Below are 27985 nucleotides of genomic sequence, written 5' to 3'. Positions count from 1 at the left end.
CGGGGGTCCGCCCCCCCCCCTTGCCCCCGCCCCCACCAGAAGAGCGCCTCAACATCTGCTCGGCTCTGCTGAGCGGAAGCCGGGAGCTGTTGACTCGGCTCGCTCCGTTATTCCTGCCTCGCCACGTGAGGCCCCGGCAGCTCCTAGAGAGAGGGGGGCAGAGGCGGGTTGGTGGGGGGTGGGTGGGGGGAGCGAGGGAAGAGAGGAGAGGGGAAGCAAGAGGAATAGGGGGGAGGGGGTAGACGGATGGAGAGGACAAGAGGGGGGGGGGGAAACGGAGAGTTGAGAGAGAGGGCGCCACGGTGGCTAGATGTTAACTACCTCGCCTGGTACACAGGATGTCGTGGGTTCGGCCTCTGTGGAGGAGGCTCGTGAAGGACGCTGCTGGGCAGTTGGAGGCAGTCGCCCTCCAGAAACAACGGAGGGCGGAGGAGCGACGCTCACAACAACGAGCGGAGCGTCGGGCAGATAAAGCACAGTAAGTTGGCACAGTAGGGGGCACAGGTGGTACATCGGCCACTCATCTCAGTCAGTCGACCAATGGCACTTGGGTCTGACCCGAGACCTCCTGCCAGCGAGCCTTTGACACTTCACGTGGCCTCAAAGTGCACCTAGCCTGGCACTGGCACCATGGTGACATCACCGTCACTTCGTGGCTAATGGCGGGTATTGGTAGTGAGGAAAAAAAAGTATTTGATCCCCTGCTGATTTTGTTCGTTTGCCCACTGACAAATAAATGATCAGTCTATAATTTTAATGGTAGATTTGTTTGAACAGTGAGAGACAGAATAACAACAAGAAAATCCAGAAAAACGCATGTCAAAAATGTTATAAATTGATTTCCATTTTAATGAGGGAAATAAGTATTTGACCCCCTCTCAATCAGAAAGATTTCTGGCTCCCAGATGTCTTTTATACAGGTAACGAGCTGAGGTAAGGAGCACACTCTTAAAGGGAGTGCTCCTAATCTCAGCTTGTTACCTGTATAAAAGACACCTGTCCACAGAAGCAATCAATCAGATTCCAAACTCTCCACCATGGCCAAGACCAAAGAGTTCTTCAAGGATGTCAGGGACAAGATTGCAGACCTACACAAGGCTGGAATGGGCCACAAGACCATTGCCAAGCAGCTTGGTGAGAAGGTGGCAACAGTTGGTGCGATTATTCGCAAATGGAAGAAACACAAAAGAACTGTCAATCTCCCTCGGCCTGGGGCTCCATGCAAGATCTCACCTCGTGGAGTTGCAATGATCATGAGAACGGTGAGGAATCAGCCCAGAACTACACGGGAGGATCTTGTCAATGATCTCAAGGCAGCTGGAACCATAGTCACCAAGAAAACAATTGGTAACACCCTACGCCGTGAAGGACTGAAACCCTGCAGCGCCCGCAAGGTCCCCCTGCTCAAGAAAGCACATATACATGCCCGTCTGAAGTTTGCCAATGAACATCTGAATGATTCAGAGGACAACTGGGTGAAAGTGTTGTGGTCAGATGAGACCAAAATGGAGCTCTTTGGCATCAACTCAACTCACCGTGTTTGGAGGAATGCTGCCTATGACCCCAAGAACACCATCCCCACCGTCAAACATGTAAGTGGAAACATTATGCTGTTGGGGTGTTTTTCTGCTAAGGGGACAGGACAACTTCACCGCATCAAAGGGACGATGGACGGGGCCATGAACCGTCAAATCTTGGGTGAGAACCTCCTTCCCTTAGCCAGGGCATTGAAAATGGGTCGTGGGTGGGTATTCCAGCATGAAAATGACCCAAAAAACACGGCCAAGGCAACAAAGGAGTGGCTCAAGAAGAAGCACATTAAGGTCCTGGAGTGGCCTAGCCAGTCTCCAGACCTTAATCCCATAGAAAATCTGTGGAGGGAGCTGAAGGTTCGAGTTGCCAAACGTCAGCCTCGAAACCTTAATGACTTGGAGAACATCTGCAAAGAGGAGTGGGACAAAATCCCTCCTGAGATGTGTGCAAACCTGGTGGCCAACTACAAGAAACGTCTGACCTCTGTGATTGCCAACAAGGGTTTTGCCACCAAGTACTAAGTCATGTTTTGCAGCGGGGTCAAATACTTATTTCCCTCATTAAAATGCAAATCAATTTATAACATTTCTGACATGCGTTTTTCTGGATTTTGTTGTTATTCTGTCTCTCACTGTTCAAATAAACCTACCATTAAAATTATAGACTGATCATGTCTTTGTCAGTGGGCAAACGTACAAAATCAGCAGGGGATCAAATACTTTTTTCCCTCACTGTATATGTCTGTATGTATGTATATATGTGTCTTTGTCTTTGTATGTATATGTGTGTCTATCAGTTTAACACGTAGGCTTTCGCGACCAATATTATTCATAATAAAGGTTTTTGGGTTAGTTCGCGTTTATTTATAAATGTGTCGTAACCCTCCACCACCCGACACGGCCAATCAGCAAAAAAAGTGTCACGTTGACAAAAGACAAATAATTCACTACTTTAGCCCACCGGTGTGTTGAAGAGTGAATCCACATTTACAGTACTCAAACTGTAAATGTGGATTCACTCTTCAACACACCGGTGGGCTAAAGTAGTGAATTATTTGTCTTTTGTCAACGTCACACTTTTTTTGCTGATTGGCCGTGTCGGGTGGTGGAGGGTTACGACACATTTATAAATAAACGCGATCTAACCCAAAAACCTTAATTATGAATGTGTGTCTATGTGTGTGTGTCTGTGCGTGTCTGTATGTGTGTATTTGTCTGTGTGTATGTGTCTGTCTGTGTGTGTGCCTGTGTGTGTTTGTGTGTGTGTCTGTGTGTATGTCTGTGTGTGTCTGTGTGTGTCTGTGTGTGTCTGTGTGTGTGTCTGTGTGTGTGTCTGTGCGTGTCTGTGTGTGTCTTTGTATGTTTCTGTCTGTGTGTCTGTGTGTGTGTCTGTGTGTGTCTTTGTCTGTGTGTATGTGTCTGTGCCTGTGTGTGTGTCTGTGTGTATGTCTGTGTGTATGTCTGTGTGTGTGTCTGTGCGTGTGTGGTTGCCCCACGTCGTGATTTGTTCCGCGCCGATTTCTCGCCCCCCGCGTGCCTCCGGTCCCATCAAAGGCCCGCGGCTTCCCTCCACCCTCTCCATCTCCCTCCACTCTTCCCCCCGCTTCTCTCCACACTTCCTACACCCCCCCTCTCCTGTTCCTCTCTTCTCATCATCTCCCCGTTCTCTAATCTCCATGTTTTCTCTCTGCATCGTCTCTTACATCGCCAGCCCCTTCTACATCTCTCCCCTCTTATCTTCAGCCTCTTTACCTTCCATCACCACCACCCATTCCTTCATCCTCACTCACCAACCCACAAACTCACCCAGCCATATACTCAGCAACCCACCAACTCAGCAACCCACACACTCACCAACCCACACACTCACCGACCCACAAACTCAACAACCCACACACTCACCAATCCACACACTCACCGACCCACACACTCACCAACCCACAAACTCAACCAGCCATAAACTCACCAACTCACCACACCCAGCCCCGCACTTACCAACCCACAAACTCTCCAACCCACAAACTCACCCAGCCACGCATTCACCAACCCACAAACTCACCAACCCACAAACTCACCAACCCACAAACTCACCAACCCACAAACTCACCCAGCCACGCACTCACCAACCCACAAACTCACCAACCCACAAACTCACCCAGCCACAAACTCACCCAGCCACGCACTCACCAACCCACAAACTCACCAACCCATAACCTCACCAACCCACAAACTCACCCAGCCACGCACTCACCGACCCACAAACTCACCAACCCACAAACTCACCAACCGACAAACTCACCACACCTAGCCACACACTCACCAATCCACAAACTCACCCAGCCACACACTCACCAACGCACAAACTCATCGACCCACAAACTCACCACACCCAGCCACGCACTCACCAACCCACACCCTCACCAACACAAATTCACCAAACCGCTCACCAAATCACACACTAATCAACAAACTCACCAACCCACGCACTCACCAAACCCCACCAACCTGCGCACTCACCAATACAGTATCCCAAACCCCACTCACCACGCACTCACCAACCCAAAACCCCACTCACCACACCACGCACTCACCAACCCCAAACCCCAGTCACCACACCACGCACTCACCAACCCCACGTGCTCACCACACCACGCACTCACCACACCACGCACTCACCACACCACGCACTCACCAACCCCACGTGCTCACCACACCACGCACTCACCAACCCCACGTGCTCACCACACCACGGACTCACCAACCCCACGCACTCACCACACCACGCACTCACCAACCCCACGCACTCACCACACCACGCACTTACCAACCCCACGCACTCCCACACCACGCACTCACCAACCCCACGCACTCACCACACCACGCACTCACCAACCCCACGCACTCACCAACCCCTCGCACTCACCAACCCCACGCACTCACCACATCACACACTCACCACACTACTCTTCAGCCTCTTTACCTTCCATCACCACCACCCATTCCTTCATCCTCACTCACCAACCCACAAACTCACCCAGCCATATACTCAGCAACCCACCAACTCAGCAACCCACACACTCACCAACCCACACACTCACCGACCCACAAACTCAACAACCCACACACTCACCAATCCAAACACTCACCGACCCACACACTCACCAACCCACAAACTCAACCAGCCATAAACTCACCAACCCACCAACTCACCACACCCAGCCCCGCACTCACCAACCCACAAACTCACCAACCCACAAACTCACCCAGCCACGCACTCACCAACCCACAAACTCACCAACCCACAAACTCACCAACCCACAAACTCACCAACCCACAAACTCACCCAGCCACGCACTCACCAACCCACAAACTCACCAACCCATAACCTCACCAACCCACAAACTCACCCAGCCACGCACTCACCGACCCACAAACTCACCAACCCACAAACTCACCAACCGACAAACTCACCACACCTAGCCACACACTCACCAATCCACAAACTCACCCATCACACACACTCACCAACGCACAAACTCATCGACCCACAAACTCACCACACCCAGCCACGCACTCACCAACCCACACCCTCACCAACACAAATTCACCAAACCGCTCACCAAATCACACACTAATCAACAAACTCACCAACCCACGCACTCACCAAACCCCACCAACCTGCGCACTCACCAATACAGTATCCCAAACCCCACTCACCACGCACTCACCAACCCAAAACCCCACTCACCACACCACGCACTCACCACAACACGCACTCACCACACCACGCACTCACCAACCCCAAACCCCACTCACCACACCACGCACTCACCAACCCCACGTGCTCACCACACCACGCACTCACCACACCACGCACTCACCAACCCCACGTGCTCACCACACCACGCACTCACCAACCCCAAACCCCAGTCACCACACCACGCACTCACCAACCCCAAACCCCAGTCACCACACCACGCACTCACCAGCCCCACGTGCTCACCACACCACGCACTCACCACACCACGCACTCACCAACCCCACGTGCTCACCACACCACGCACTCACCAACCCCACGTGCTCACCACACCACGGACTCACCAACCCCACGCACTCACCACACCACGCACTCACCAACCCCACGCACTCACCAACCCCTCGCACTCACCAACCCCACGCACTCACCACACCACGCACTCACCAACCCCACGCACTCACCAACCCCTCGCACTCACCAACCCCACGCACTCACCAAATCACGCACTCACCACACTACTCACCACACCACGCACTCACCACACTACTCACCACACCACGCACTCACCAACCCCACGCACTAACCAACCACATCACGGACTCACCAACCACACCACAGGACTCACCAACCCATACCCGTATCAACCCACTTACCAACCCAAAACCTCACCAACCATTTTAATCTGAAACCTTACAAACCACGGAGTGAGTTGGGAAGATGATGGGGAGGGAGGGATGATGGGGGGAGGGAGGGATGATGGGGAGGGAGGGATGATGGGGAGGGAGGGAGGGATGATGGGGGGAGGGAGGGATGATGGGGGGGGAAGGAGGGATGATGGGGGGAGGGAGGGATGATGGGGGGAGGGAGGGATGATGGGGGGGGGTAGAGGACACGCCCCGGGCTGCCTTCCCGTGACCCCGGGCCCCACATTTTACTTCTCGGAGTCGGCGGAGCGCGACGGCCTTGCCACCTGCACGGGCTTTGCCTGCGGGATTACCAGAGTCAAAACAGCCGGGACGCGGCACACGATCCCCGAGCAGCAATCCCCTGGGTTCGCGTCTCCCCTTCCCGGTCGGGTTCAAGGATGACCCAGCACAATTGCATCACAGTCAGTCGCTCAACAGTGTGGGGTCATATTCTTGGTTATTTCGGTAAAGTCACGTTTGAAGGGAAACCATAAAATAATAATAATAAATTCTCGCCGTGGTTTTCACACCTGATGATGATTGCTTGTGTTGCGGTCGAAACGTCGTGAGAATTGTATTGTTTTATATTTTTATTATTGTATTGTTTCCCTTCTACGTGGTGGTGGTGACTTTACCCGAAAGAACCAAGAATATGAATCCCTGCAGTCACGAAAGCTTTAAATCGAAATTGAGCGTGGGGTCAGTCGCCTCCTCGTCGGTCTTCTACCTCTACTAGCAGTGCCGACCGGACGTCTGTGGCAAGGGGCTCCGTTACCCATCACCGGATTCCTTCAGGCACAACGGAGGTTCTGGCTGCGACCGTTGCCGTGAACGTCGCCCTTCGAGTGCTCCCCCCCCCGCCTGTCGTGGACTGCGTCTGCAAGACTGCGCCACATTGAGTCATCGGCTTTCAGACGCATGAAGGCGGCAGGTGCATTCACACACCGTCTCTCATTCCGCCCACAAAACCTCTCTTTGCACGCGCTTATACGGCCGCAGGCTGTAAGGGGCAAGCGCTGTTAGCGAGCGAGCGAGCAACCTATGAATGCCGGCACGGCACGCGAGGGGGGGTGGGTGGCCAACGCCACGCCCGGCCGCCTTTGTCTCCCCAGTGGCGATGTTTGCGCACACAGGCACCCGTGTATGGGTATGCCACCGCTCCCCGTACAAACACAAAGACACCCCCCCCCCCGTGTAGCCTTAACAGGCTGTTGGGGCAAGTGCTGTTATCGAGTGCCTACGAAGGCCGGCACAGCACACGAGGGGGGGTGGCTGCCCAACAGAGTCACACAACCGCACACGTAAACACGAAAACGTAAACACTCGCGCACACACACACGCACATGCACACACACACACATGCACACACACACACGCGACGCACGCACGCACGCTGTAGCTAAACCCCGTGCTATGACTTTGTCAGAACCGACCTTGCCACCGCTGATCCGAGTTCACTGCGCAGCCACGAGGTCAGTGCAAAACAATGGCACGCAGCCGTCACAGCCGACACAGCAGCGACTCTCAACCGCGGAGTACCGGGACCCCCGGGGGTACGCGGACCCCCGAGGGGGTACACGTGGCAATGTCCAAGGGTGTCCGTGAGGTGATTCGTAAGGGTCATTGGTGAATAAACATGGATGGAATCTGCCAATATAAAATAACCACCACAATTTAAAATCCATATTCTTGGTTCTTTCGGTAAAGTCACCACGTAGAAGGGAAACAGTAAAATAATAAAAAAATATAAAACAATAAAATTCTCACGACGTTTGGACTGCAACACACACAATCATCATCAGGTGTGAAAACCACAGCAAGAACAAAATAATAAAAATATAAAACAATACAATTCTCACGACGTTTCGACTGCAACACACGCAAACATCATCAGGTGTGAAAACCTTCCACGTGGTGACTTTACCGAAAGAACCAAGAATATGAATCCCTGCAGTCACGAGAGCTTTAAATCACAATTTAAAATCCGCTACGCTAACCTGGAGCGGTCTGAAATACCTTCCTAAATCGTGATTTGAGGCTTCCGTGACTGCAGGAATCCATCTGTGTGTGTGTCCGTCATCACCTAATGACGGACGCTTGTGTTGGGCCCGAAACGTCGACATTTATTTTATTCTATACCTACCACGTGACTTCACCGAAAGAACCAAAGAGCACGGATACCTTTCTGAAGTCACGGATCGTTTCCAAGAGCGCGAGAGAAGACAAACGCGCCACGCGTGATTTTCTGTTGTTGTTTAAATCGCTTGCAAGTCACCACCTAGTTAGGATACACACCACAAAACGGGCAATTGGTGAAACTATCGATGCTCATTATTGACACATTTATTTCTTGACACACACATGCCGGGTCAGGTACTCGGTTGAAATCATCAGAATTCAGCTAGGAGGGTGTGCCGGGGGGGTAACAGCAGCAGCCAAACAAAGTTTACAGCCACTGGCAGTCTACACAGACTGTCAGGAGCAAGCGCTGTCAGCGAGCACCTATTAAGGGCGGCACTGCGCCCGGCCGCCTTTGTCTCCCTCGTGCTGATGTGTGTGTTCACACACCGCACTAGCGAGAGAGGACATTAGGGGGCAGCCGCTCGCCCCTCCACTGACGTTCGTGGCCCTGTCCAGGAATCGAACTCAGCCGAGCTTAGTTCGTAGCACAGTGAGCTGGGTTCGTAGCACAGTGAGCTGGGTTCGTAGCAGTGAGCTGGGTTTGTAGCACAGTGCGCGAGGAGACTGCGTCACCTTACGACACGTACACACAGACACACGTGTGTCCACACACACGTGCATACACACACACTAACAAGACAAAGATCCCCCGTGTAGCCTTAGCAGCCTGTTGGGGCAAGTGCTGTTAGCGAGCAGCACCTATGAAGGCCGGAAAGGTACACGACGGGGTGGGTGGCCAGCACCGCGCCCGACCGCCTTTGTCTCCCCCAGTGTTTACACATCGCACCGTGTACTCATTTGGGGCTGAGTTGACCTAGAGGAGGCCCAGGACCACCACCACGACGACACGCAGGGCGGCCCAACAATGGCACGAGTCTCATGAGCTCCAATCCTGGATGCTCGTCGCGGGTTTGCTCAGCCCATCATCATCATCCCTCCCTCCCGGGGGGGGGGGTCAAACCATGAAGAAGGACCCTCTTGAGGAGCCTTTCAAAACCATCACTTTACCCTACATTGCGGAGATCACAAAAAAGATCTCCAAAATCTTGAATAAACACAAGATCCAGGTCCGTTTCAACACATTACATAAAATCCGTGATCTGGTTCCGTCTGTAAAAGATGTGATTCCGGACATACAGTACCCTGGTGTCTACAAACTAAGTTGCCTCTGTGGTAGTAGTTACATTGGAAAAACCAAACGCCATGTCTTGGACCGTATTCGTGAACACAAAGCAGACCTTAAACACGGTAGGACCAACACCTCGGCCGTGGCAGATCATTGTTATAATTCAGTAATCTCACACGACATTGACTTTTCCAAGACAGAGGTTATTTGTAAGCCATCTGGCTACCATGAGAGATTCGTTCATGAGGCTATCCACATATACAAGCACAGAGACAATTTCAACTGAGAAGATGGATTCTGGCTTAGCAATCATTGGAAAGATTTGATTAACCATTTCAGGTCTTAATTGATTGTTCACGCTTACAGTGGCTTTCAGGCAGCATACATTAATTTTTCGTCTCCCCCCTCCTCTTTTCAGAACAAAGATGGACTAGTCCTAAATAAACTGCCAAATCGCTGCGCGTGGCACTGACGGTTTTTTATAAATAAATACAAACACCGTTTTAAACATAAATTTATGCGAACCGCCACACCTGAAGACGACCGTTTGTGTTATGGTCGAAACGTCGTGAGAATTTTTATTGTTTTATATATATTATTATTTTATTGTTTCCCTTCAACGTGACTTTACCGAAAGAGCTAAGTATATAACATCAACAACACTCAACAATAACACTCAAAGAATAATCGTCACTGGTGTTGGCCGTGAGGGGGAATCAAACTCGGGTGGCCGGGTTCATAGCGCAGCGCACTAACCACTACGCTACCGCTCCCTCACACAAATATAAAGATCCCCCCGTATAGCCTTAAACAGACTGTAGGGGCAAGTGCTGTTAGCGAGCACACACAGACACACACAGAGAGCAACACACACAGACACACACACAGACACACACAGAGAGCAACACACACAGACACACACACAGACACACACAGAGAGTAACACACACAGACACACAGACAGACACAGACAGAGACACACACAGAGAGCAACACACAGACAGATACACAGACACACACACACAGACACACACAGAGAGCAACACACACAGAGAGAAACACACACAGACACAGACATACACACAGACAGACACACACAGAGAGCAACACACACAGACACACAGACAGACACACACAGAGCAACACACACAGACACAGACAGACACACAGACACACACACAGACAGACACAGACATACACACACAGAGAGCAACACACACAGACACACAGACAGACACACACACAGACACACACTCGCGCGTCTTCCTCACGCTCACCGAGCTTGTAGTTGCTCGCAGCGTCGAGCGAGAGAGAATTTCCGCTCAACCTTCAACCCGTCCGTCATCGGCCATCGGCAATCGACGTGGAGAGTCACAACGCTGCGTGGGTGGTGGCTACCAGCCGCGCTACGAAGCCGGGCGACCCGAGTTCGACTCCCGCTCACGGCCAACGTGGTGGGGTGGTGGTGGTGGTAGGAGGGGGGGTGATGGTGGTTGTGGTGGGGGGGGGTGATGGTGGTGGTGTGGTTGTGATGGTGGTGGTGTGGTTGTGGTATGGTGGTGGTGTGGTTGTGGTAGGGTGGTGGTGTGGTTGTGGTAGGGTGGTGGTGTGGTGGTGTGGTTGTGGTGGTGGGGGGGGCAGATGGTGGTGTGGTTGTGATGGTGGTGGTGTGGTTGTGGTAGGGTGGTGGTGTGGTTGTGGTAGGGTGGTGGTGTGGTTGTGGTGGTGGGGGCAGATGGTGGTGTGGGCAGATGGTGGTGTGGTTGTGATGGTGGTGGTGTGGTGGTTGGGTGGTGGTGTGTTGGTGAGAGGGATGTGGTGAGAGGGTGGTGGTGAGAAGGTGGTGTGGTGGTGGTGGTGTGGTGGTGGTGGTGGGGTGGTGGTAGTTGGGTTGTGGTGGTTGGGTTGTGGTGGTTGGGTGGTGGTGGTGGGGTGGTGGTGAGAGGGTGGTGGGGTGGTGGTGAGAGGGTGGTGTGGTGGGGTGATGGTGGGGTGGTGGTGGTGGTTGGGTGGTGGTGGTGGGGTGGGTGGAGGGAGGGTGGTGGTTGGGTGGTGGTGGTTTGTTGGTGAGAGGGTGGGGTGGTGGAGGTGGGGGGGTTGGAAATTCGACTTCAAACTGGGTGCTCTTGAGGCCTGCGAGTGGCTGAGTGAATGAGCGAGTGGCTGAGTGAATGGGCGAGTGGCTGAGTGAATGGGCGAGTGGCTGGGTGAATGGGCGAGTGGCTGAGTCAATGGGCGAGTGGCTGAGTCAATGGGCGAGTGGCTGAGTCAATGGGCGAGTGGCTGAGTGAATGGGCGAGTGGCTGAGTCAATGGGCGAGTGGCTGAGTGAATGGGCGAGTGGCTGAGTGAATGACCGAGTGGCTGAGTGAATGGGAGAGTGGCTGAGTGAATGAGCGAGTGGCTGAGTGAATGACCGAGTGGCTGAGTGAACGACCGAGTGGCTGAGTGAACGAGCGAGTGGCTGAGTGAACGAGCGAGTGGCTGAGTGAATGGGCGAGTGGCTGAGTGAGACGGAACCGATCGTCACCTATGGATTACGAGAACCCCTGCGCGTGCGGTGGGGTAAAGCGTGGGTAAACACCACCTTGTTACTCCACGTCTGGCTCAGCGTGGAAGAGTAGACCAAATACCCTCTGGAGTGCTGTTAGCGAGTAGCATCGGCAGCAACTCTGATCGCTCGAAGAGCACACGAGGAGGGGGTGAGTGGCCAACACCCCCCCCCCACCACCGCCGTCTTTGTCTTCCCAGTGATGATGTGTGCGAGTGATTGGGTGAGTGTGTGAGTAGACGGGTGAGTAACGAAATGAATGAGTAGCTGGGTGGGTGAGTAGGTGGGTGGGTGAGTGAGTAGGTGGGTGGGTGAGTGAGTAGGCGGGTGAGTGGGGAGTGAGTAGGCGGGTGAGTAACGAAGTGAATGAGTGGGTGGGTGGGTGAGTAACGAAGTGAATGAGTGGGTGGGTGAGTGAGTAGGCGGGTGAGTGGGTAAGTAGGCGGGTGAGTGAATGAGTGGATGAGTGGGAGATAGAATCAAACAGCACATCGGCATTGCAAGTCCAGTGTGCTGACAGCCTGCGTGTGGTGGAGTAAAGTGTGGGTACACCCACCTTGTTGCCAATGTGTACACCCCGCGCCAGACCCGCAAGTTCAGGCTGAGTAGATCCAGAGGAGGCCCAGCTAGGAACCCGTTCAAACGCGTGCGCCATTGAAGTGCCGGAAGCGGAAGTTGTGGAGGGGGACAAAGCCGGAAGGGGCGGGGCATTGTGACGGTATACGCGTTGGGATAGTAACGGAACAGACGTCACAGCGCCTCACGTGGCGTGAGCATCAGAACTCGAGAGAGACGCTCCCCCTCCTTCATGATCAAGCAGCTACAGCTGAAGACATCCCAACTAAACTCTCGACTGTTGAGGCAAGTGCTGTTAGCGAGCACCTATGAAGATCGGCACGGCACACAAGGGGGTGGGTAGCCAGCACCACTCCTGGCCGACTTTGTCTCCCTCGTGACGGTGTTCATACATCGAACCGGGTACTCATATGAGGCCGAGTCAACCTAGGGGAGGCCCAGGACTGGTTCAGATAATCATCACTGATGTTGGCTGTTAGCAGGAATCGAACTAGGGTCGCCGGGTTCTTAGCGAAGCGAGCTAACTGATGCGCTACTTCCCCACTCACTGTACCCACTCAATCCCAGCCACAAACCCCACCCACATCCCTGTGTGTGTGTGTGCGTGTTGACTGCTCCCCACGATTTGCGCCAGGTTTCTCTACACCGCATGCTACTCCCCACCACAGACGCCCACCGAGCCTGTCGGCTATCGGTCACGAGATGGAGTCGGGAGCTCAGAGCAAGAGGATCGGCTTCCCTGTCAAAAATCCAACGGTGACCCGAATGACGAGAATAGTCCCCATTCCACGAGCATATCTGCAGATGCAGCTTCTTCCCGAAGAGACCATCGATAAGGTACGGCGCACGTCATCTCGAGCACCCCACGTGGAGATGGTGGTATAGCAACACTCCTTGTGCATGCAGGCATGGAGCTCAATGGAGAGGAGAATGTAAATGCATACATTAACCCCCCCCCCCCACAGCCATCGCATCTGATTGACTCACAAGTACTGACGTCACATTTACCCCCTCTATTCAAGACCAAAACAGGAAGAGGATTTCTCCACAAATCGGGCTGTCGCCTGACGATGCTGGTTGTTGTAATTACCGGCGAAACGTTACTGTACTCGAATTGTAAATGTTGTTGGTTTACTCTCTTAATGCACCGGTGTGCTGTGCTAGTGACGAATCGGCACGTTTTGTTTACGTGACAAACCTTAACTAATTGGCTGCGTCGGGTGGTGGCGCCGAGCTTTTATTTACAAGCGAATTTCTCTCTCCTACTCACTCCTACGTTAACATTGGCTGGCCCCGCCCATCTCTAGACCTTTATAAACAGCCTGCCTCAGCAGATTCCCCCTTTTTTCTCACCTGATGACGATTGCTTGTGCTGCGATCGAAACGTCGTTATCTATTATTCTTTCTACCTACGTGACTTTACCGAAAGAGCCAAAGAGTTTGATATTCACGCTATCTGACAACAAAAAAACTCTTATTCGATACTGTTGGTTGTGAAAGCCTCCGGCACAGTAAACTGAAAGTAGAAGGAGTTCGAGGCCAGATGACCCCCCCCTCATAACAGAGTACGAAATTGAGCCGGCCAGAAAGGGGGGCTGGGAGACAGGGACCCACAAAGAGGGGTGGCACCTCTCAGGGATGAAGCGGGAGCGGAGCGTGGAATAGGGGAGGAAAAGCATCAACGCACACCGGCCGCATGTACATTGTTTGATTTTAGGTTTATGCGGTTACACCCCCCTCTCCAGTTACGTGATGTCCCCATTTGGGTGGGGCAGCGGGCTCCTTTCCCCATCTTTCACCCCCCCCCCCTTCCGCATGATTGAGTTGCGTCGGGACCGTTGTTAGTGAATCATGACACCTGGTTGAGAGGATTTGCATCGCTCTGCGTACGTGCCTGCGTTTTGTTACAATCAAAGCAAAAGGCACGCTGCATGGAGGATAGAGGCGGTGATGTCCTGCTCAGTTCTTGGGTCGCCCCAAATAATGACGGTTCCAAGTCGTTACGGCTGTGCCACCATGGCACAGCGTCCGCTTGCTCTCAGAGGCACGACCAGGAGCCACACGTGCAGCACCAGAGGCAGCAATAGCCAAGCAGTGATGATGATGAGTCGCCAAAGCTACCAACATTTTCCCAGTACGATAAACTATGGTCACCCACGTAGCCCCCACGAGCCTCGTGCCATGCTGGCAGGGGCAGCAGTGGGGCCGCGGGAGTGTTGGCAGTGGTGACCCTAACTTAGGAGTGGATATTTGTATATATGATGGCTGGTAGTTACTGATGAGCAGTCGCCCTCCTTAACCTCCTTCCATTCCCCTCTTAAAGCTCGCACCTTCTCACATTGCCCATTCCTATCCTCTTTCCTGCCTCTGCACCTTCACTTCTTCCCTTCCCCTCCTCTTCCCCAACTCCTCGGAACCCTGCATCGTGGCCACCACCCCTCTCCTATCCTTCCCCAACCCCTACACACCCGCTATCGTGGCCACCCATTCCTCAACACTTGCACTGCTCCTGTGATCTGAATCATCTCTTTGTACCGTTGTTTTTACTCATGTTAAGCATCTTTACCAATGGCGGTCTATAAATATAAAACAAGAATAATTATGTCGTTGTTTGATGGTGATGATTTTGCTGATGATGATGTTACCAATGATGACGTTGCTGGTGATGTCGCTGATAGGAGACCTCACTTCCATGCTTCTTCTGTGTGCAGATAATCACTCAGCAATCGTTGGGGCCTCAAGGAGTCGCGCAGCCAGCCCCAGTCCCGGGGGGCACCGCAGGGCGGCAGCCACAGCAGCTGCCAAGGGTGCCACAGAAGAACAACATTGTGCCAAAGCAGCAGAAGACAGTGCCACAGCTGCCACAGGATCAGCAGCAACCAAGGTGGCTGCATCAAAATGCCCCCCAGCTGCCACTGCAGCAGCAAACAGAGCAGCGATCAGGGCAGCAACTAAATCTACAGCGCACGTACAAGTTGTTCTCCAAGTCCATGAGCAAAGCTGCCGTGCTAAGAAAGAAGCCGGCCCCGGCTTCTGAGTGTGAAAGCAAGGTGCCTGAAGTCACCACGAAGATGGCGTCGATAAAGGATTGGAAGATAAAGGGACCGGCCACCACCACCTTCACCACTAACAGCAGCACTCGGCCTAGCCAGGTAATGTTTCACTTCACTAATGCCGCTTGATGAGCAGGTAAAGGCACAGGCCCTGCAGGTGCTTGTCATGCCAATTTCCTTGCAGAAGGAGTGCTTCCACCTCGAAGGAAGCGCTGGAGATAAAATATTGTAAGAGTTGGCAGCACCCATACTTTATATCATAGAGCTGCATCTGAGATCCATTGTTCAAGTGTAACACTCTGGTCAACGCCTAATAACCTCATGGAAGGGGATAAAGTCCTGGGCCTCCCCTAGTTCGACTCCACCTCAAATGCTAACCAAATGCGACCTGTAAAAATCACCACTTGGGAGACAAAGACGGCTGGGCAGGCGTGGTGCAGGCCACCTAGCCCCTCTTGCGCCATGCCGGCCTTCAGATGCTACTCGCTAACATCAGCCCTTTCCCCAACGGCCTGTTATAGCTATAGAGGGGACCTTTTACTTTGTAACCTTCGTAGCTGGTTCTCGCTACCTCACAGCTCTTGCCACCAACATTGTGTTTGTTTCAAGGCTCTATTCGTAGGAACGTTGCCACTGATGTTGTGTTCGTGGTGCTCCCCTGCAGCAGCCGACCTCTTCATTTCCCAAGTTGGGGTTGAAGGCCCCTGCCCGGCAGGCGACGAAATCGGCCTTCACCACCATCACCAGCAGCACTCGGCCCAGCCAGGTAACGTAAGGGGTACTTGCCCCTCAAGGGAAGCTTTGGGGAGAAAACCCTCACTCTAAGAGGGGATCATTCAGTCTCCTCTGCTTTTGGAACCACATTACCAACAAATGTCCCCTCTATGGGCTCATGAAGGTCGTGAGTTTCACATTCAGAGCAGTTAGTCCACAGGATTAACGGATGGCATTGGTGTTGTTGCTGTCCGTGCAGCTCACGTTTGCGGTGACGCCTCCACGATCACCACGCCCCGTGGACAGACCCCGACCGCCGGTGCTGGCGACGGCGCCAGAGGAAAGGGAGCAGATGGCTGTGGAGAGCCCGTACTCATGTCCCAGCTCGGCTACAACCTCGCCACCGGTACGGATCCCCACATCCCTCTCGTGTCACACATCGACATAGACAGACCCCCTGTGTAGCCTTTAACAGCCTTGATGGGGGGGGGGGGGGGCTCGCCCCTAGAGGTGGTGCTGCGACACGAGTTGGCAGCACCCATACTTTATATCATAGAGCTGCATCTGAGATCCATTGTTCAAGTGACACTCTGGTCAATGCCTAATAACCTCGTGGAAGGGGATAAAGTCCTGGGCCTCCCCTAGTTCGACTCCACCTCAAATGCTAACCAAGTGCGACCTGTAAAAATCACCACTTGGGAGACAAAGACGGCCGGGCAGGCGTGGTGCAGGCCACCTAGCCCCTCTTGCGCCATGCCGGCCTTCACAGATGCTACTCGCTAACATCAGCCCTTTCCCCAACGGCCTGTTAAGGCTATAGAGGGGACCTTTTACCTTGTAACCTTCGTAGCTGGTTCTCGCTACCTCACAGCTCTTGCCACCAACATTGTGTTTGTTTAAAGGCTCTATTCGTAGGAGCGTTGCCACTGATGTTGTGTTCGTGGTGCTCCCCTGCAGCAGCCGACCTCTTCATTTCCCAAGTTAGGGTTGAAGGCCCCTGCCCGGCAGGCGACGAAACCGGCCTCCACCACCATCACCAGCAGCACTCGGCCCAGCCAGGTAACATAAGGGGTACTTGCCCCTCAAGGGAAGCTTTGGAGAGAAAAACCCTCACTCTAAGAGGGGATCATTCAGTCTCCTCTGCTTTTGGAACCACATTACCAACGAATGCCCCCTCTATAGGCTCATTAAGGTTGTGAGTTTCACATTCAGAGCAGTTGGTCCACAGGATTAACGGTTGGCATTGGTGTTGTTGCTGTCCGTGCAGCTCACGTTTGCGGTGAAGCCTCCACGACCACCACGCCCCGTGGACAGACCCCGACCGCCGGTGCTGGCGACGGCGCCGAAGGAAAGGGAGCAGATTGCTGTGGAGAGCCCGTACTCATGTCCCGGCTCGGCTACAACCTGGCCACCGGTACGGATCCCCACATCCCTCTCGTGTCACACATCGACATAGACAGACCCCCTGTGTAGCCTTTAACAGCCCTGATGGGGGGGGGCTCGCCCCTAGAGGTGGTGCTGCGACACGAGAACTGCTGCTGCTGCTGCTTCTGTGCCACGGCCCGGGCGTACATGCGCTGTGTTCACATTTGTGCTCGCTGAGCTGCATTGGCTTCCATTTGCTTAAGGAATACATTATGAGGTCGCACTCATTGCACACAAAGTGCTTGCCACAATTGAACCACAATACATTGCTGATCTCGTCAAGGAACATAAAACCATCGCGCAAACTCCGGTCATCCTCGCGGCTGATTGTGGCTAGCCATCAGACATAACATGGTCACTGCATCGTGCGCTTTCAGATGTGCTTCTGCGGCCGTCTGGAATGCTCTTCCTTTCAACATTAGGAAGGCACTGGCGCTATGCACTTTTCAATCTACACTGAAAACGAATTACTTTAAAACTACTGTTTGTGTTTAGTTTGTTGTCTTGCTCTCCACACGGTGGAGAGCGCCCCGATAATCGCTGCACGTCATTGCCTTTGCATGGCTGCATTGTGCCATTCCGCAGGAACACGAGGGCTCTCCTCCTCCTCCACTGGAGGTGAAGCCGTTGAAGGAGGAGAAGGACGAGGAGGTGAAGCCGTTGAAGGAGGAGAAGGACGACATCGACGCTGTCCAGGTGGTGGATGCACGGGGGGGCCCTGCCAGCGTGGACAAAGGACAGGGCTCTGGCACGAAGCCCAAAAAGACATTGCATGAGGGCGTCAATCCATCAGGTGACATGAGTTTCCCCTCTCGCAGTTTCAGGTGTTGCTCAGTGGCATCCGCATCTTTGTTCGGTTTCCTCTTTGTGCTTGTGTAGAGGCATTAATCGGCACTCCCCATGCTGTTAGCGGGTAGCTTCCCCTTCGCGTCAACAGGGGGCGGAAGTGCAATTACGCGAATGTAAAGGACTACCGCCTAAGGGGCCAACGGTAATCCCTGGGATAATGGATCCTGGGACACAATCCCCAAACCCCGGGAGGGGGGACTGGGGGACGAAGTCACCTTTCAGAAGGTTCTGGAAGGTAGGCGTGGCTAGGGCGGAGCAAGCCACGGACCTGTATATAAGCCGGACCTCTGAAGGGTCTGGCTCAGTCATCTCCAAGCCGAAGACCGAAGACGGAGCTGAAGATAGGACCCTGGACCCCAAGCTCCGCTGCCCTTTTAAGAGGCCAGTGGTCAGGACCCGGAAACCTTGGCACGGTCGGGTCAGCGTAGCCTCCCCTAGGGCCCCTAGCCGGAGAGCTAAGAATTAGTGGTCCCAGTGTTAGGCGGCAGTGTAGCCCGGAGGCCATACCTCCTCAGGTATCGGGTCAAAGGGGCCGTTCGTTACCCCTTTGTGTTAGTGACCCTGTATTCAGAGGCAGTTAAATAAATATCGTGTGGCCTCACGGAAGTTCTCCTCTGGTTATTAACCCACTACACTTGGGTGTGTACAGGTGCGCGTACAGGTGCGCGTACAGGTGCGTGTACAGGTGCGTGTACAGGTGCGTGTGTACAGGTGCGTGTACAGGTGCGTGTAGAGGTGCGTGTGTACAGGTGTGTGTGTTCGTGTGTGCGTGTACAGGTGCGTGTACAGGTGCGTGTACAGGTGCGTGTACAGGTGCGTGCGTGCGTGCGTGCAGAGCAGTGGCACAATGATTAGCACGCTGTGCTATGAACCGGGCTCGATTCCTGCTCACGGCCAAAACCGGTGATAATTATCTGAACCAGTCCTGGGCCTCCTCTAGGTCAACTCAGCCTCAAATGAGTACCTAGTGTAGTGTCTAAACATCGCCACTAGTGAGACAAAGGCGGCTGGGCGTAGTGTTGGCCACCCACCCCCTCGTGCGCCGTTCCGGATTTCATAGGTGCTCGCTCACAGCACTTGCCCCAAAAGTCTGGTGAGGTTACATGGGGGTTCTTTGTCTGAGTGAGTGAAGCGCCAGGTGGCTAAATGTTGGCACAGTAGGAGGCACAGGTGGTGCATCCATCTGCCAGTTATCTCAGTCAACCCATGACACTTGGGTCTGTCCCGTGACCTTCTGCCAGTCTTCGACACTTCACGTGGCCTCAAAGAGTGCCTAGCCTGGCATGAACGCAGTGGTGAGGTGACCACCACTTAGTGGCAAACGTTGCGTGTGAGACATCTGCCTGCCAATTAGTACACACAGCACACTATGTTATGCCATGTCCGACCACATAGCCGCAGCATTATATAGCGAGTCTTGGGTATAAATAGGTCAGCCACTGTTCAAATCACAGACTTATCATAGGGGAGCAACAAGTTGTCAAAAGTTGATTAGTACTACGGATATTTCGGAAATTGTTCTGCCAGTAAGATAATAGAGCTAATCATGGTGTGTGGTGCAGGCGGCGGCGGTGGCATTTGTTCATCTTTTGCACAGAGGCTGACGGCCACCAACTCTGAGGTTCCCTACGAGACATACAACCCGCAGGAGCGAGAGGAGCTGAAGAGAGTCTCCACCGTCTGGTACCTGGGCACCGCGAAGCGTCTGCTTCCACGAAGCGGAATACGCAACAACGGCTATGACAACGACAAGGGGTTCTACATCCACGTAAGAGCCAGAGCCAACGGTCGGCAATTCTGCTGCTGCTGCTGATGATCTTTAAAATGTTGAGCACCTTCCATACCGAAAGGTTCGAGGCCTTAGTCACACGAATTGAGGTGATACGTGATGAAGCAGAATCAGAACCTTTATTCGTACTGCAGGAATGTGACGAGGCAAAACGTCGTTGAAACATACTCGTGTAATAATCAATAATCATAATGAGCATTGTAGAAAATAGGAACGATGAGTTTAACGGTAAGATAATCGCAAGATGTTGAAGGTGCAATTGAGCTGCAGGCCTGATTCTCGCTTGTTTCTACCCCTGTCACTGTCACTTATAGGTACTGCATGAGCACATCAATTTTCGTTACGAGGTGCTCAAGAAACTGGGGTCAGGATCCAATGCGGTCGTGCTAAAGTGCATGGACCACACAACGATGGAATTGGTGGCCATAAAGATTTTCAGAAATGCGCGCGGGTAAGTGATTGCACTCCCCACACATCCTCCCTTTTGTCTTCAACACACATCTTTGGATTAGCATCGTTCATTGCCACGTTGCTTTCCATCGCCTGGCGCTTTCAGAGTGGCGACACAGCTCTTCATTGTCGCGTGTTTTTTGGGAAGTCCACATTGTTGACGAAGGGCAACTTGCAAATGTGCCCACAGAAGACAGTTATCATGAATTTATATGTTTTTACAATTGTATACTACCAGCTGCTCTGACGTGGTTAATCGAAGACAATACGTCGAGATTTGAGCAGTAGCAGCAGGTACAATGTTCCGAAGTTCATTGTTGAAATAGGTCGTAACTTGAGATAAGTCGTAAGTGTTGGAACGTCTTCACCTCTCTCTACAGAATCAAAGCCAACGTGCAGAAGGAAGTTGAAATCCTCAAGCGTCTACGTGAAAAGGATTTCAACAATGACCACAACATCATCCGCTTGAGGGAAACGTTTTCCTTTCGCGGTCATCACTGCATATGCCTCGAGCTTGCAGGGTGAGTGGTTGCAGGGATTGTTGTTCAACCGGGCATACAAAGTCCTCGATTTTCGTTTCTTCTATTTACGTTGTTGGTTCACTTTAATGTCGCCTATGGATTAGACAGTGTATTTCGATTTTAAACGCATTGATTCGCTCCATTGTTTTAAAAGATTGCCATACACCGTACTATCCTCTCTAAATGCAATCTCCACTGCTGTCTCTGATGAGTACTCCGTGTTAACTTAGGTTATATCTTTTAAATTATTATATATCTGTTTGGGTATATTTTGGTATCATATTTTGGAATTAATATTTTTCTAAATGTATTTATCAACAATAACTAGCCCCAGGAACATATTCAGAATTTATATCACTAAGTAAAGGGTCAAATCGGTTTCCATTTACGTAATTTCACCGAACGTCACGTTTTCCAGGGATGCATCCCTAATGTAAGTAATAATGAATATCAGATTGCGTGGTAACCAAACTGGAAACCGATATTTGTATTTTCCTTAATGATCCCTCCGGGTGTAAAGGAGGTAGCCAGTGTATCTTTAACTGAAACTAACGTCACATTTTCCACCGTGTGTGTGTGCCCTTGTGCAGACTCGATCTACGGAAGGTTATGAAGACGGCAGAAACTGTACCTACAATGCAGTCCGTGCGTTTGTACGCTCGGGCTCTGCTCAAGTGCTTGAGCCTGCTGCGGAAAGAAGGAATCAGCCACGGCGACTTGAAGCCGGTAAGGGTCAGGGGGAGTCAAATGGCGTTAGTAAACTGTGTGTCCAGCGCTGTGGAGATAGCTAGGGTTGGTGGATCACGGCACACAAATGTCGTGAAATTCCCTTTCCGTGGGAATCTCGGAGGAAGTGCCATGCCCTGGCTCGCCAGAGGGAGGTATAGCAAGGAGACTAATCTCCATCTGTTTCCATCTGTACAGGGATAGAATGTTGCCCCCTCACGCCCGGAATGGGTTTTCTCTGGGTCCTCCGATTTCCTCCAACATGTACAATAAATAAAAACTTAAAATAAAAACACAACGTGGCAGGACCCTCCTGAAGTGGAGTCCTACGACTCAGTGATGCTCTCCTTGATAAATTAGTAAATTAAATTAAAATCCAAGGTAACATCTATCTGCAGCGAAAGCGACTCTGACTGCTCGCATGACAACGTACACGTCACTCTTTAGCGTTTTAATACTCGGCACCTGACTTTGTGATATGAAATGGAGATAAGCAAAGGCTCGACTCAAAGTCTGCAAATGATGACAGCTTGACCCGGCAGCGATGTCTCAATGCGTAACCGGTCACTGGCAACGAAGCATCGACGAGTAAGATGCCGTGCATTGGGATGGACGAATGTGCGTGCTCTCTCCTAATCTCACCTCTGCTCAATCTCCCTCCCCATGCTTCTTTAGGAAAACATCGTGCTTATACAAAATACGATTAAGACGATCAACTTTGGCCAGAGCTGCTATGGAGAAAGAGGTACGATTGCCAGGACGTAGTCGTAAAGCTTGCTTTCCAAAGGACCAAAATGGCAGTTTTAGTCAGGAGTGTTCCTTACAGTATGTAGATAGCTCCATGAAAGAGGTGGAGCGGTAGGATAACGGTTCGAACACTTCACATTCAAATCCCAGCTAAGGGAAACATCCATTGTTGAGCAATATTTGAACTGAATATGTAAAACGTGAATTCCATGAACCATTTAGATATCTACCGGTGATGCGCGAGCAATTGCCTCTTTCGTGGAGAGCACAACTTCGCCAAACCATTCACCACAGCAGGGTGTGTAACGATGCATGGACTTGCCGATTAATATCCGGCCGTCCTCTTCACCAACTCGCACCAAGCAGAATTCTGACGTGCGGTCAAATAAACCCCACGACCAGCAACTGCGGGTAGAGGCCCGCGTCCAGTAGCAGACTGACCAATGGGCTGTGTCCGCGCGCTTGCTGGCAAGGAAAGAATGGATGTTTTTGTTGCTGCTGAAGGGAGCCTCCTGCGTTGGACTCATGGCAGAGGCATCAGGGGTCTGATATGGCGTCTCGTGTCTCCTCCTGAGCAGCGCTCTCTGACATTCAGAGGATCTGGTACAGCGCGCCAGAAGCCATCCTGGGCCTGAAGAGCAGCGGCCCGATGGACATGTGGTCGCTTGGCTGCATCGTCGCCGAGCTGTACTCTGGGGAGATTCTTTTCCCAGGCCACCACAATGCCCACCAGCTCGCCCTCATCATGGAGGTGAGTGTCGCTCGTCAGTCAGGCTGAGGCAACTTCGTGGGGAATCTGAGAGTGAAAACAAAGAGAACACGTACAGCAGCGGCAATAGTGGCCGATATTGCAGACAGGTTGCGGTGGAATTAGGAAACGATTAGTTGATTATAGTTTTTCACTATTAAAATGACAATGCACGCTTCCCTTGCTATTTGACTGGATTCCATGGAATTTTGGCTTAAATGTTCTACTTATTTTTTATCGTAGTAGCTTTCCTGGGTTTACACCGATAATCACTTGGCGACGTTTCTATTTTGGTTTTACCTTTTGGTTTTATTCTGATTGGGTTTTTACCTCTGTCAATGTTTTATTTTAATGTAAATATATTTACACCTCTGATGTTTGGGGGCTTTCAGTCTCCGAATGGTAAAGGCGCTTTATATAACTTATTTTATTAATAATATGTTGCATTGCAAGTGAAAGAAAATACTTTGGCTGCATACGCGGCACTAAACGTGTGCTGTTGCATGTATTTCATTCCATGCTTGTATTGCCTTAAAGCAAGAGGGATGTTCAACCTCTGCAGGTTTTGCCCATCCCTCCTTAGGCCCCATCTCCATTTTATTCCCAAATCCGTTCCTCCTTAGGACTAGCCCCCTCCTGATTAGACCGCAGTCTCATCCTCTATCATCTACACTTCTCTCCTTTCTCCGCTAAAATATTTAAAACTAAACTATTTTTTTATGATACCAGGTAAGGCCCACTGAGCTATATAGCTCTTTTTCAGAAGCAACCTGGCCACGAATGATAATAGCTCAACCAAGCGGCATATCACGTGGACATTTATAGCAGCCAAATACTCTCAACGGATGTTTGTAAATGTGGAGGGAACATCTGGAGGACTCGGAGAGAAATCCACGAGACCACGGGGAGAACATGAAACTCCAAATATACAGGCATCACAAGCTCCTATATACCTGGCGAGATAGTCAACATCTCGCCACCGTGGCGCCTAATGCATGTGCTTGAGACATAGGGGCCACAGTAACGTTAATTGACTGCCTGATTCTATTTGTCGATGGAGGTGAGGAACATTCAACCGTTAACTGTTTAACAATAATTCCCCAAGGAGGAGCTTGCTTTTCTGCGTCGACGCATTTATTGCCCTCAAGCACCCGTGATGAAACGTGATCCTGCGTGTTCATGCCTGTAACGTGTCCAGGTCTTGGGTGTTCCTCCACCATCGATGATTCGGGCTTCCCCGCTGAAAACATCCTACTTCGGTGAGACTGGTTGGCTACATGCCACAATTTGCATTGCTTTGAACATCCGCACACTGATAGTGCAGACAGCTGTCGCTTGTCTCTAGGAATGGGAAAACGGGTGGTCCAGATAAAACCAAAACAGAGATCTATCTTATTTTATATTAAGAGCGCACCTTTGCTCACGGCACTTAACATGGTTTGAAACACGGTAACATAATATGATTATTTAGATGACAAGGGGCGTGCAAGGGCTGAGGAATGAGTAACCACAAAGGTAACAGATAATGCAGTTAATAACAATCATGCACGAAGCAATGTAGCCACGCTGCAGGCTTAGACTGTGTGGCAGTAGGGCTTCTGTTGGTACAGCACCCAGATGCTGGAATTCCCTGCCCTTGGAGCTGAGGAATCCGCAGTTGGTAGAGACTAAACTTCGATTTAAAAGTCCTCTACCTCTCTCTCTCTATAATTCTCCATCTTATTCTTCAGTCTTCATCTCCCCGGTTACTTCTCACTTATTGCCCTACTCCACATGCATGCATGGCATGTAAAGGCCATTGTTTGGCTACACTATACATACTAATTATGACAATTTTTTCCCATTATAAGCTTTTTCCGTTATAGAAAATGAATAGTATTGTTAAGTCAATTTGGGTAAGAGCACGCTCACTGCTCTACCCATGCAGAACGGCAGCAAAGACGTAGAATGCGTCGTACGTTTGTTTCTTCGAGCAATCGGTTCACGTAGCGACGTGTCTGCGGTCACCCGGCCACCGGGTCACCGACACTCAACGTGCGATGAGCAGTTCATGATCGAGACAGCGCGCGTGCAACAATATACTCTTGAATCTGCAAGCGCCGCGGTTACTCCATCGCCCGTATATTGCCACCCTGGGGATAATCGCAAGTTGACTGAATGGCGAGGCTCTAGGGACGGATTAACCTAGAGGCAAACGACCTTAGGTCCTCATTTTCTGTAGCCCCCACCCCCCCTTTCCACCGTGAAGGACCGGCTAAGTGAGGGTAACGCGGCCATTGGAACATTTTTTTTACGTGACTTACGATGACATTATTCGTAAATTTGCTAAAGCTAGGAAGGTGTTTTTTTGTTGGTTTGTTTGAAGACATTATTAATTTACCCGGAGCCAAATATATTAAAAAAAAACTTACGCAGGTAAATAAATGTTTCTTGACTCCGTACACATGTTTTCTAAATGTGATAATGTGCTTCGGCCCTTTCCTCCTGTTAGCCTTAGGCCCCTCATTGCCTTAATCTGGCCCTGCGAGTCGCGCTCTATGACCTCACTGTAAGCAATGCCGAGCTCATGCAAAGTACTTTTATCCTCAGATGAATGCAACAAACCGCGGGTCGTGTTGGATTACAAGCGGTACCTAAAGCCTCCGGGCAGCGTCAAGTTGAAGAGACGGCTGAATGCGAGCAATGAGGACTTCATCGACTTTATTCGGCAATGCCTCACGTACGTACACACCCTCCCCCCCAACCCTTCCCCCTTATTACGTGATAATAGCGAGGAACCTGTCTAGCATGCAAGCATGGCAGGATCTCACCACGTGCAGCAGCAAATGATCCGCTAGGATGAGCAGTACATGGATCGTACATGCCGACTTTGTGGTGTCCGTCAATGTACGGTCATTCCTCGCTTGACGCGGCAATTTTCAGTAACGCAGGTAGCACGCTTAACAAGGAATTAGTGTGCAGTCGCAAACCCTCAACCGCACATCCGCTAAAACCATGTCAGACTGGGCTACCTGGCAACCCTGGGCAGAACCATGGAACGTACGACGACTCGATGCCCCATTCACAAATAGGAAGGTGGAGGCATCACCACAGGGATGATTCACCACTGCGCTACTCCTAATGCAATCAGCTGACTCTTCTACTACGTCTCCACCTACATCAGCCATACGAAGAAGAAGCCCTTTGCCAATCCACTGCTGGATGAAAACTTCCTCATGCCATTTGGGTCGTGTGGGTTGACCACTGGTTTGTGCGAGTTGTTGACGGGAGAAAAGGGGGTGTGGAGGGCGAGTGGACAAGGCCTGAGACCAGTCCAGCTGCTGTCACTCGCCACCGATCTGGCCATGGCCAGAAATTGAAATTCAATTAACCAGGTTCATGGTGTAGTGGGCGTCGAGATGGCATATTCTGGCTGGCCAGGAGAAGGCAGTACAGCAAGTGGGATAATCGCCATCTCTGTCCGCATGGGATAGAGTGTTGCCCCCTTCCATGCGTCCGTTTTCTCCGGGTACTCCTGTTCCCTCACTTGTATAAACACTCATGAATTGGCCGCGTTAATTATTGGTATGCACCGTGTCGTTTTGCCAATGTCGTGTGATCACAATGGGGCGTCACGGTGGCGAGATGTTAACTCCCTCGCAGGGTATACAGGAGGTCGTGGGTTCGATTCTGACCCTGATCCCTATATATTTGGAGTTTGCATCTCCCCGTGGTCGAGTGGATTTTCCTCTGGGTCCTCTCTGGATTTTCCCTCCGCATTTAAAATATTTGGCTGCTGTACATTTTCACACCATAAGCCACTTTGTTCAGCTATCATTTGTGGCCAGGTCACTTCTTGTAGAGAGCCATATAGCTCAGTGGGCCTTGCATTGTAAAAAAATAAGTTAAATAGCTAGTGCCGCGGATAAATAGACCCGTGGCACCATTCACATGGTGGCTTTAATCATGTGGGGTCTGTACCTGGCATTTTCAGATGGGATCCGGAGCAACGAATGAGCCCTGACAAGGCAATGGACCACCCGTGGATTCGGTCCACGAAGAACTTTTAGTGGCTCTCGGAGAGAGGCCGCGTTGCCAAACAGCTCGAGACCGGGACACCAAGAAGATCAACTTTGGGGCCATGGAGGCTTCGGACGGGGCGGATTCATAGAATGTCATTAACTTGAAGATGAATCTGAGCTTGAGATGTGTCTGTGTGTGTGTGCTGCAAGAAACCACAGACAGCAATGCAGTCCAGCAGGAAAACGTGAACTTCACTTGTTTCATCTGCATGCGGAAGAGTGTAGCCTCCTGGGCACGTGTGGCACTGTGGAAGGCAGCGAGGGTTAGAGGATCACCGCAGTGATGTTGTGAAATCCCCTTCCCGTGGGCGTGGAGGTGCCATAACCTGCCTCGCCAGGAGAAATAATCGCCATCTTCGTCTGTACGGGGATCGAGTGCTGCCCCCTCACACGCGTGGGTTTTCGCCGGGTGCTCCGGTTTCCCCCACTTTAATAGACACTCGTCATTCATGGGTTGAAAAGGTCTTAAAATAAAAACCCAATTCAGGACCTTA

General features: G+C 51.6%; 1 protein-coding gene and 1 long non-coding RNA gene across 2 annotated transcripts; one reads left to right on the top strand and one right to left on the bottom strand.

The window, feature by feature from the left end:
• Positions 1–12496, bottom strand: LOC142931083 (uncharacterized). The gene is made up of 3 exons (XR_012947090.1): positions 12389–12496; positions 8157–8253; positions 1–143 (listed from the first exon to the last, which is right to left on the bottom strand). It is a non-coding gene; the product is annotated as an uncharacterized LOC142931083 (long non-coding RNA).
• LOC116952740 (uncharacterized) lies at positions 12285–27985 on the top strand. Its single transcript, XM_076074515.1, has 17 exons — positions 12285–12693; positions 13043–13245; positions 15120–15560; positions 16126–16227; positions 16435–16581; positions 17133–17234; positions 17443–17589; positions 18186–18393; positions 20012–20217; positions 20553–20689; positions 21069–21209; positions 21800–21935; positions 22611–22680; positions 23261–23433; positions 24629–24689; positions 26020–26149; positions 27404–27985. Exons 2-17 carry the CDS (start codon positions 13111–13113, stop codon positions 27477–27479), a joined length of 2412 nt encoding a protein of 803 aa, XP_075930630.1. The 5' UTR covers positions 12285–12693; positions 13043–13110; the 3' UTR covers positions 27480–27985.

The sequence above is a fragment of the Petromyzon marinus genome, chromosome 48 (assembly GCF_048934315.1).
Source record: "Petromyzon marinus isolate PM22_M1 ecotype Great Lakes invasive population chromosome 48, UKy_Petmar_22M1.pri1.0, whole genome shotgun sequence".
Classification (NCBI taxonomy): Eukaryota; Metazoa; Chordata; class Hyperoartia; order Petromyzontiformes; family Petromyzontidae; genus Petromyzon; species Petromyzon marinus.
Note: the sequence above shows the minus strand (reverse complement) of the source record. Positions and strands in the feature narration are given on the sequence as shown.

Bases quoted from the DNA above. Each gene is read 5' to 3' on its own strand.
- LOC116952740 (XM_076074515.1), top strand. From the start codon at position 13,111: ATGGAGTCGGGAGCTCAGAGCAAGAGGATCGGCTTCCCTGTCAAAAAT. The intron at 16,582-17,132 runs GTACGGATCCCC...GCTCCCCTGCAG, and splicing joins CGGCTACAACCTCGCCACCG to CAGCCGACCTCTTCATTTCC. The intron at 21,210-21,799 runs GTGAGTGGTTGC...GCCCTTGTGCAG, and splicing joins ATATGCCTCGAGCTTGCAGG to ACTCGATCTACGGAAGGTTA.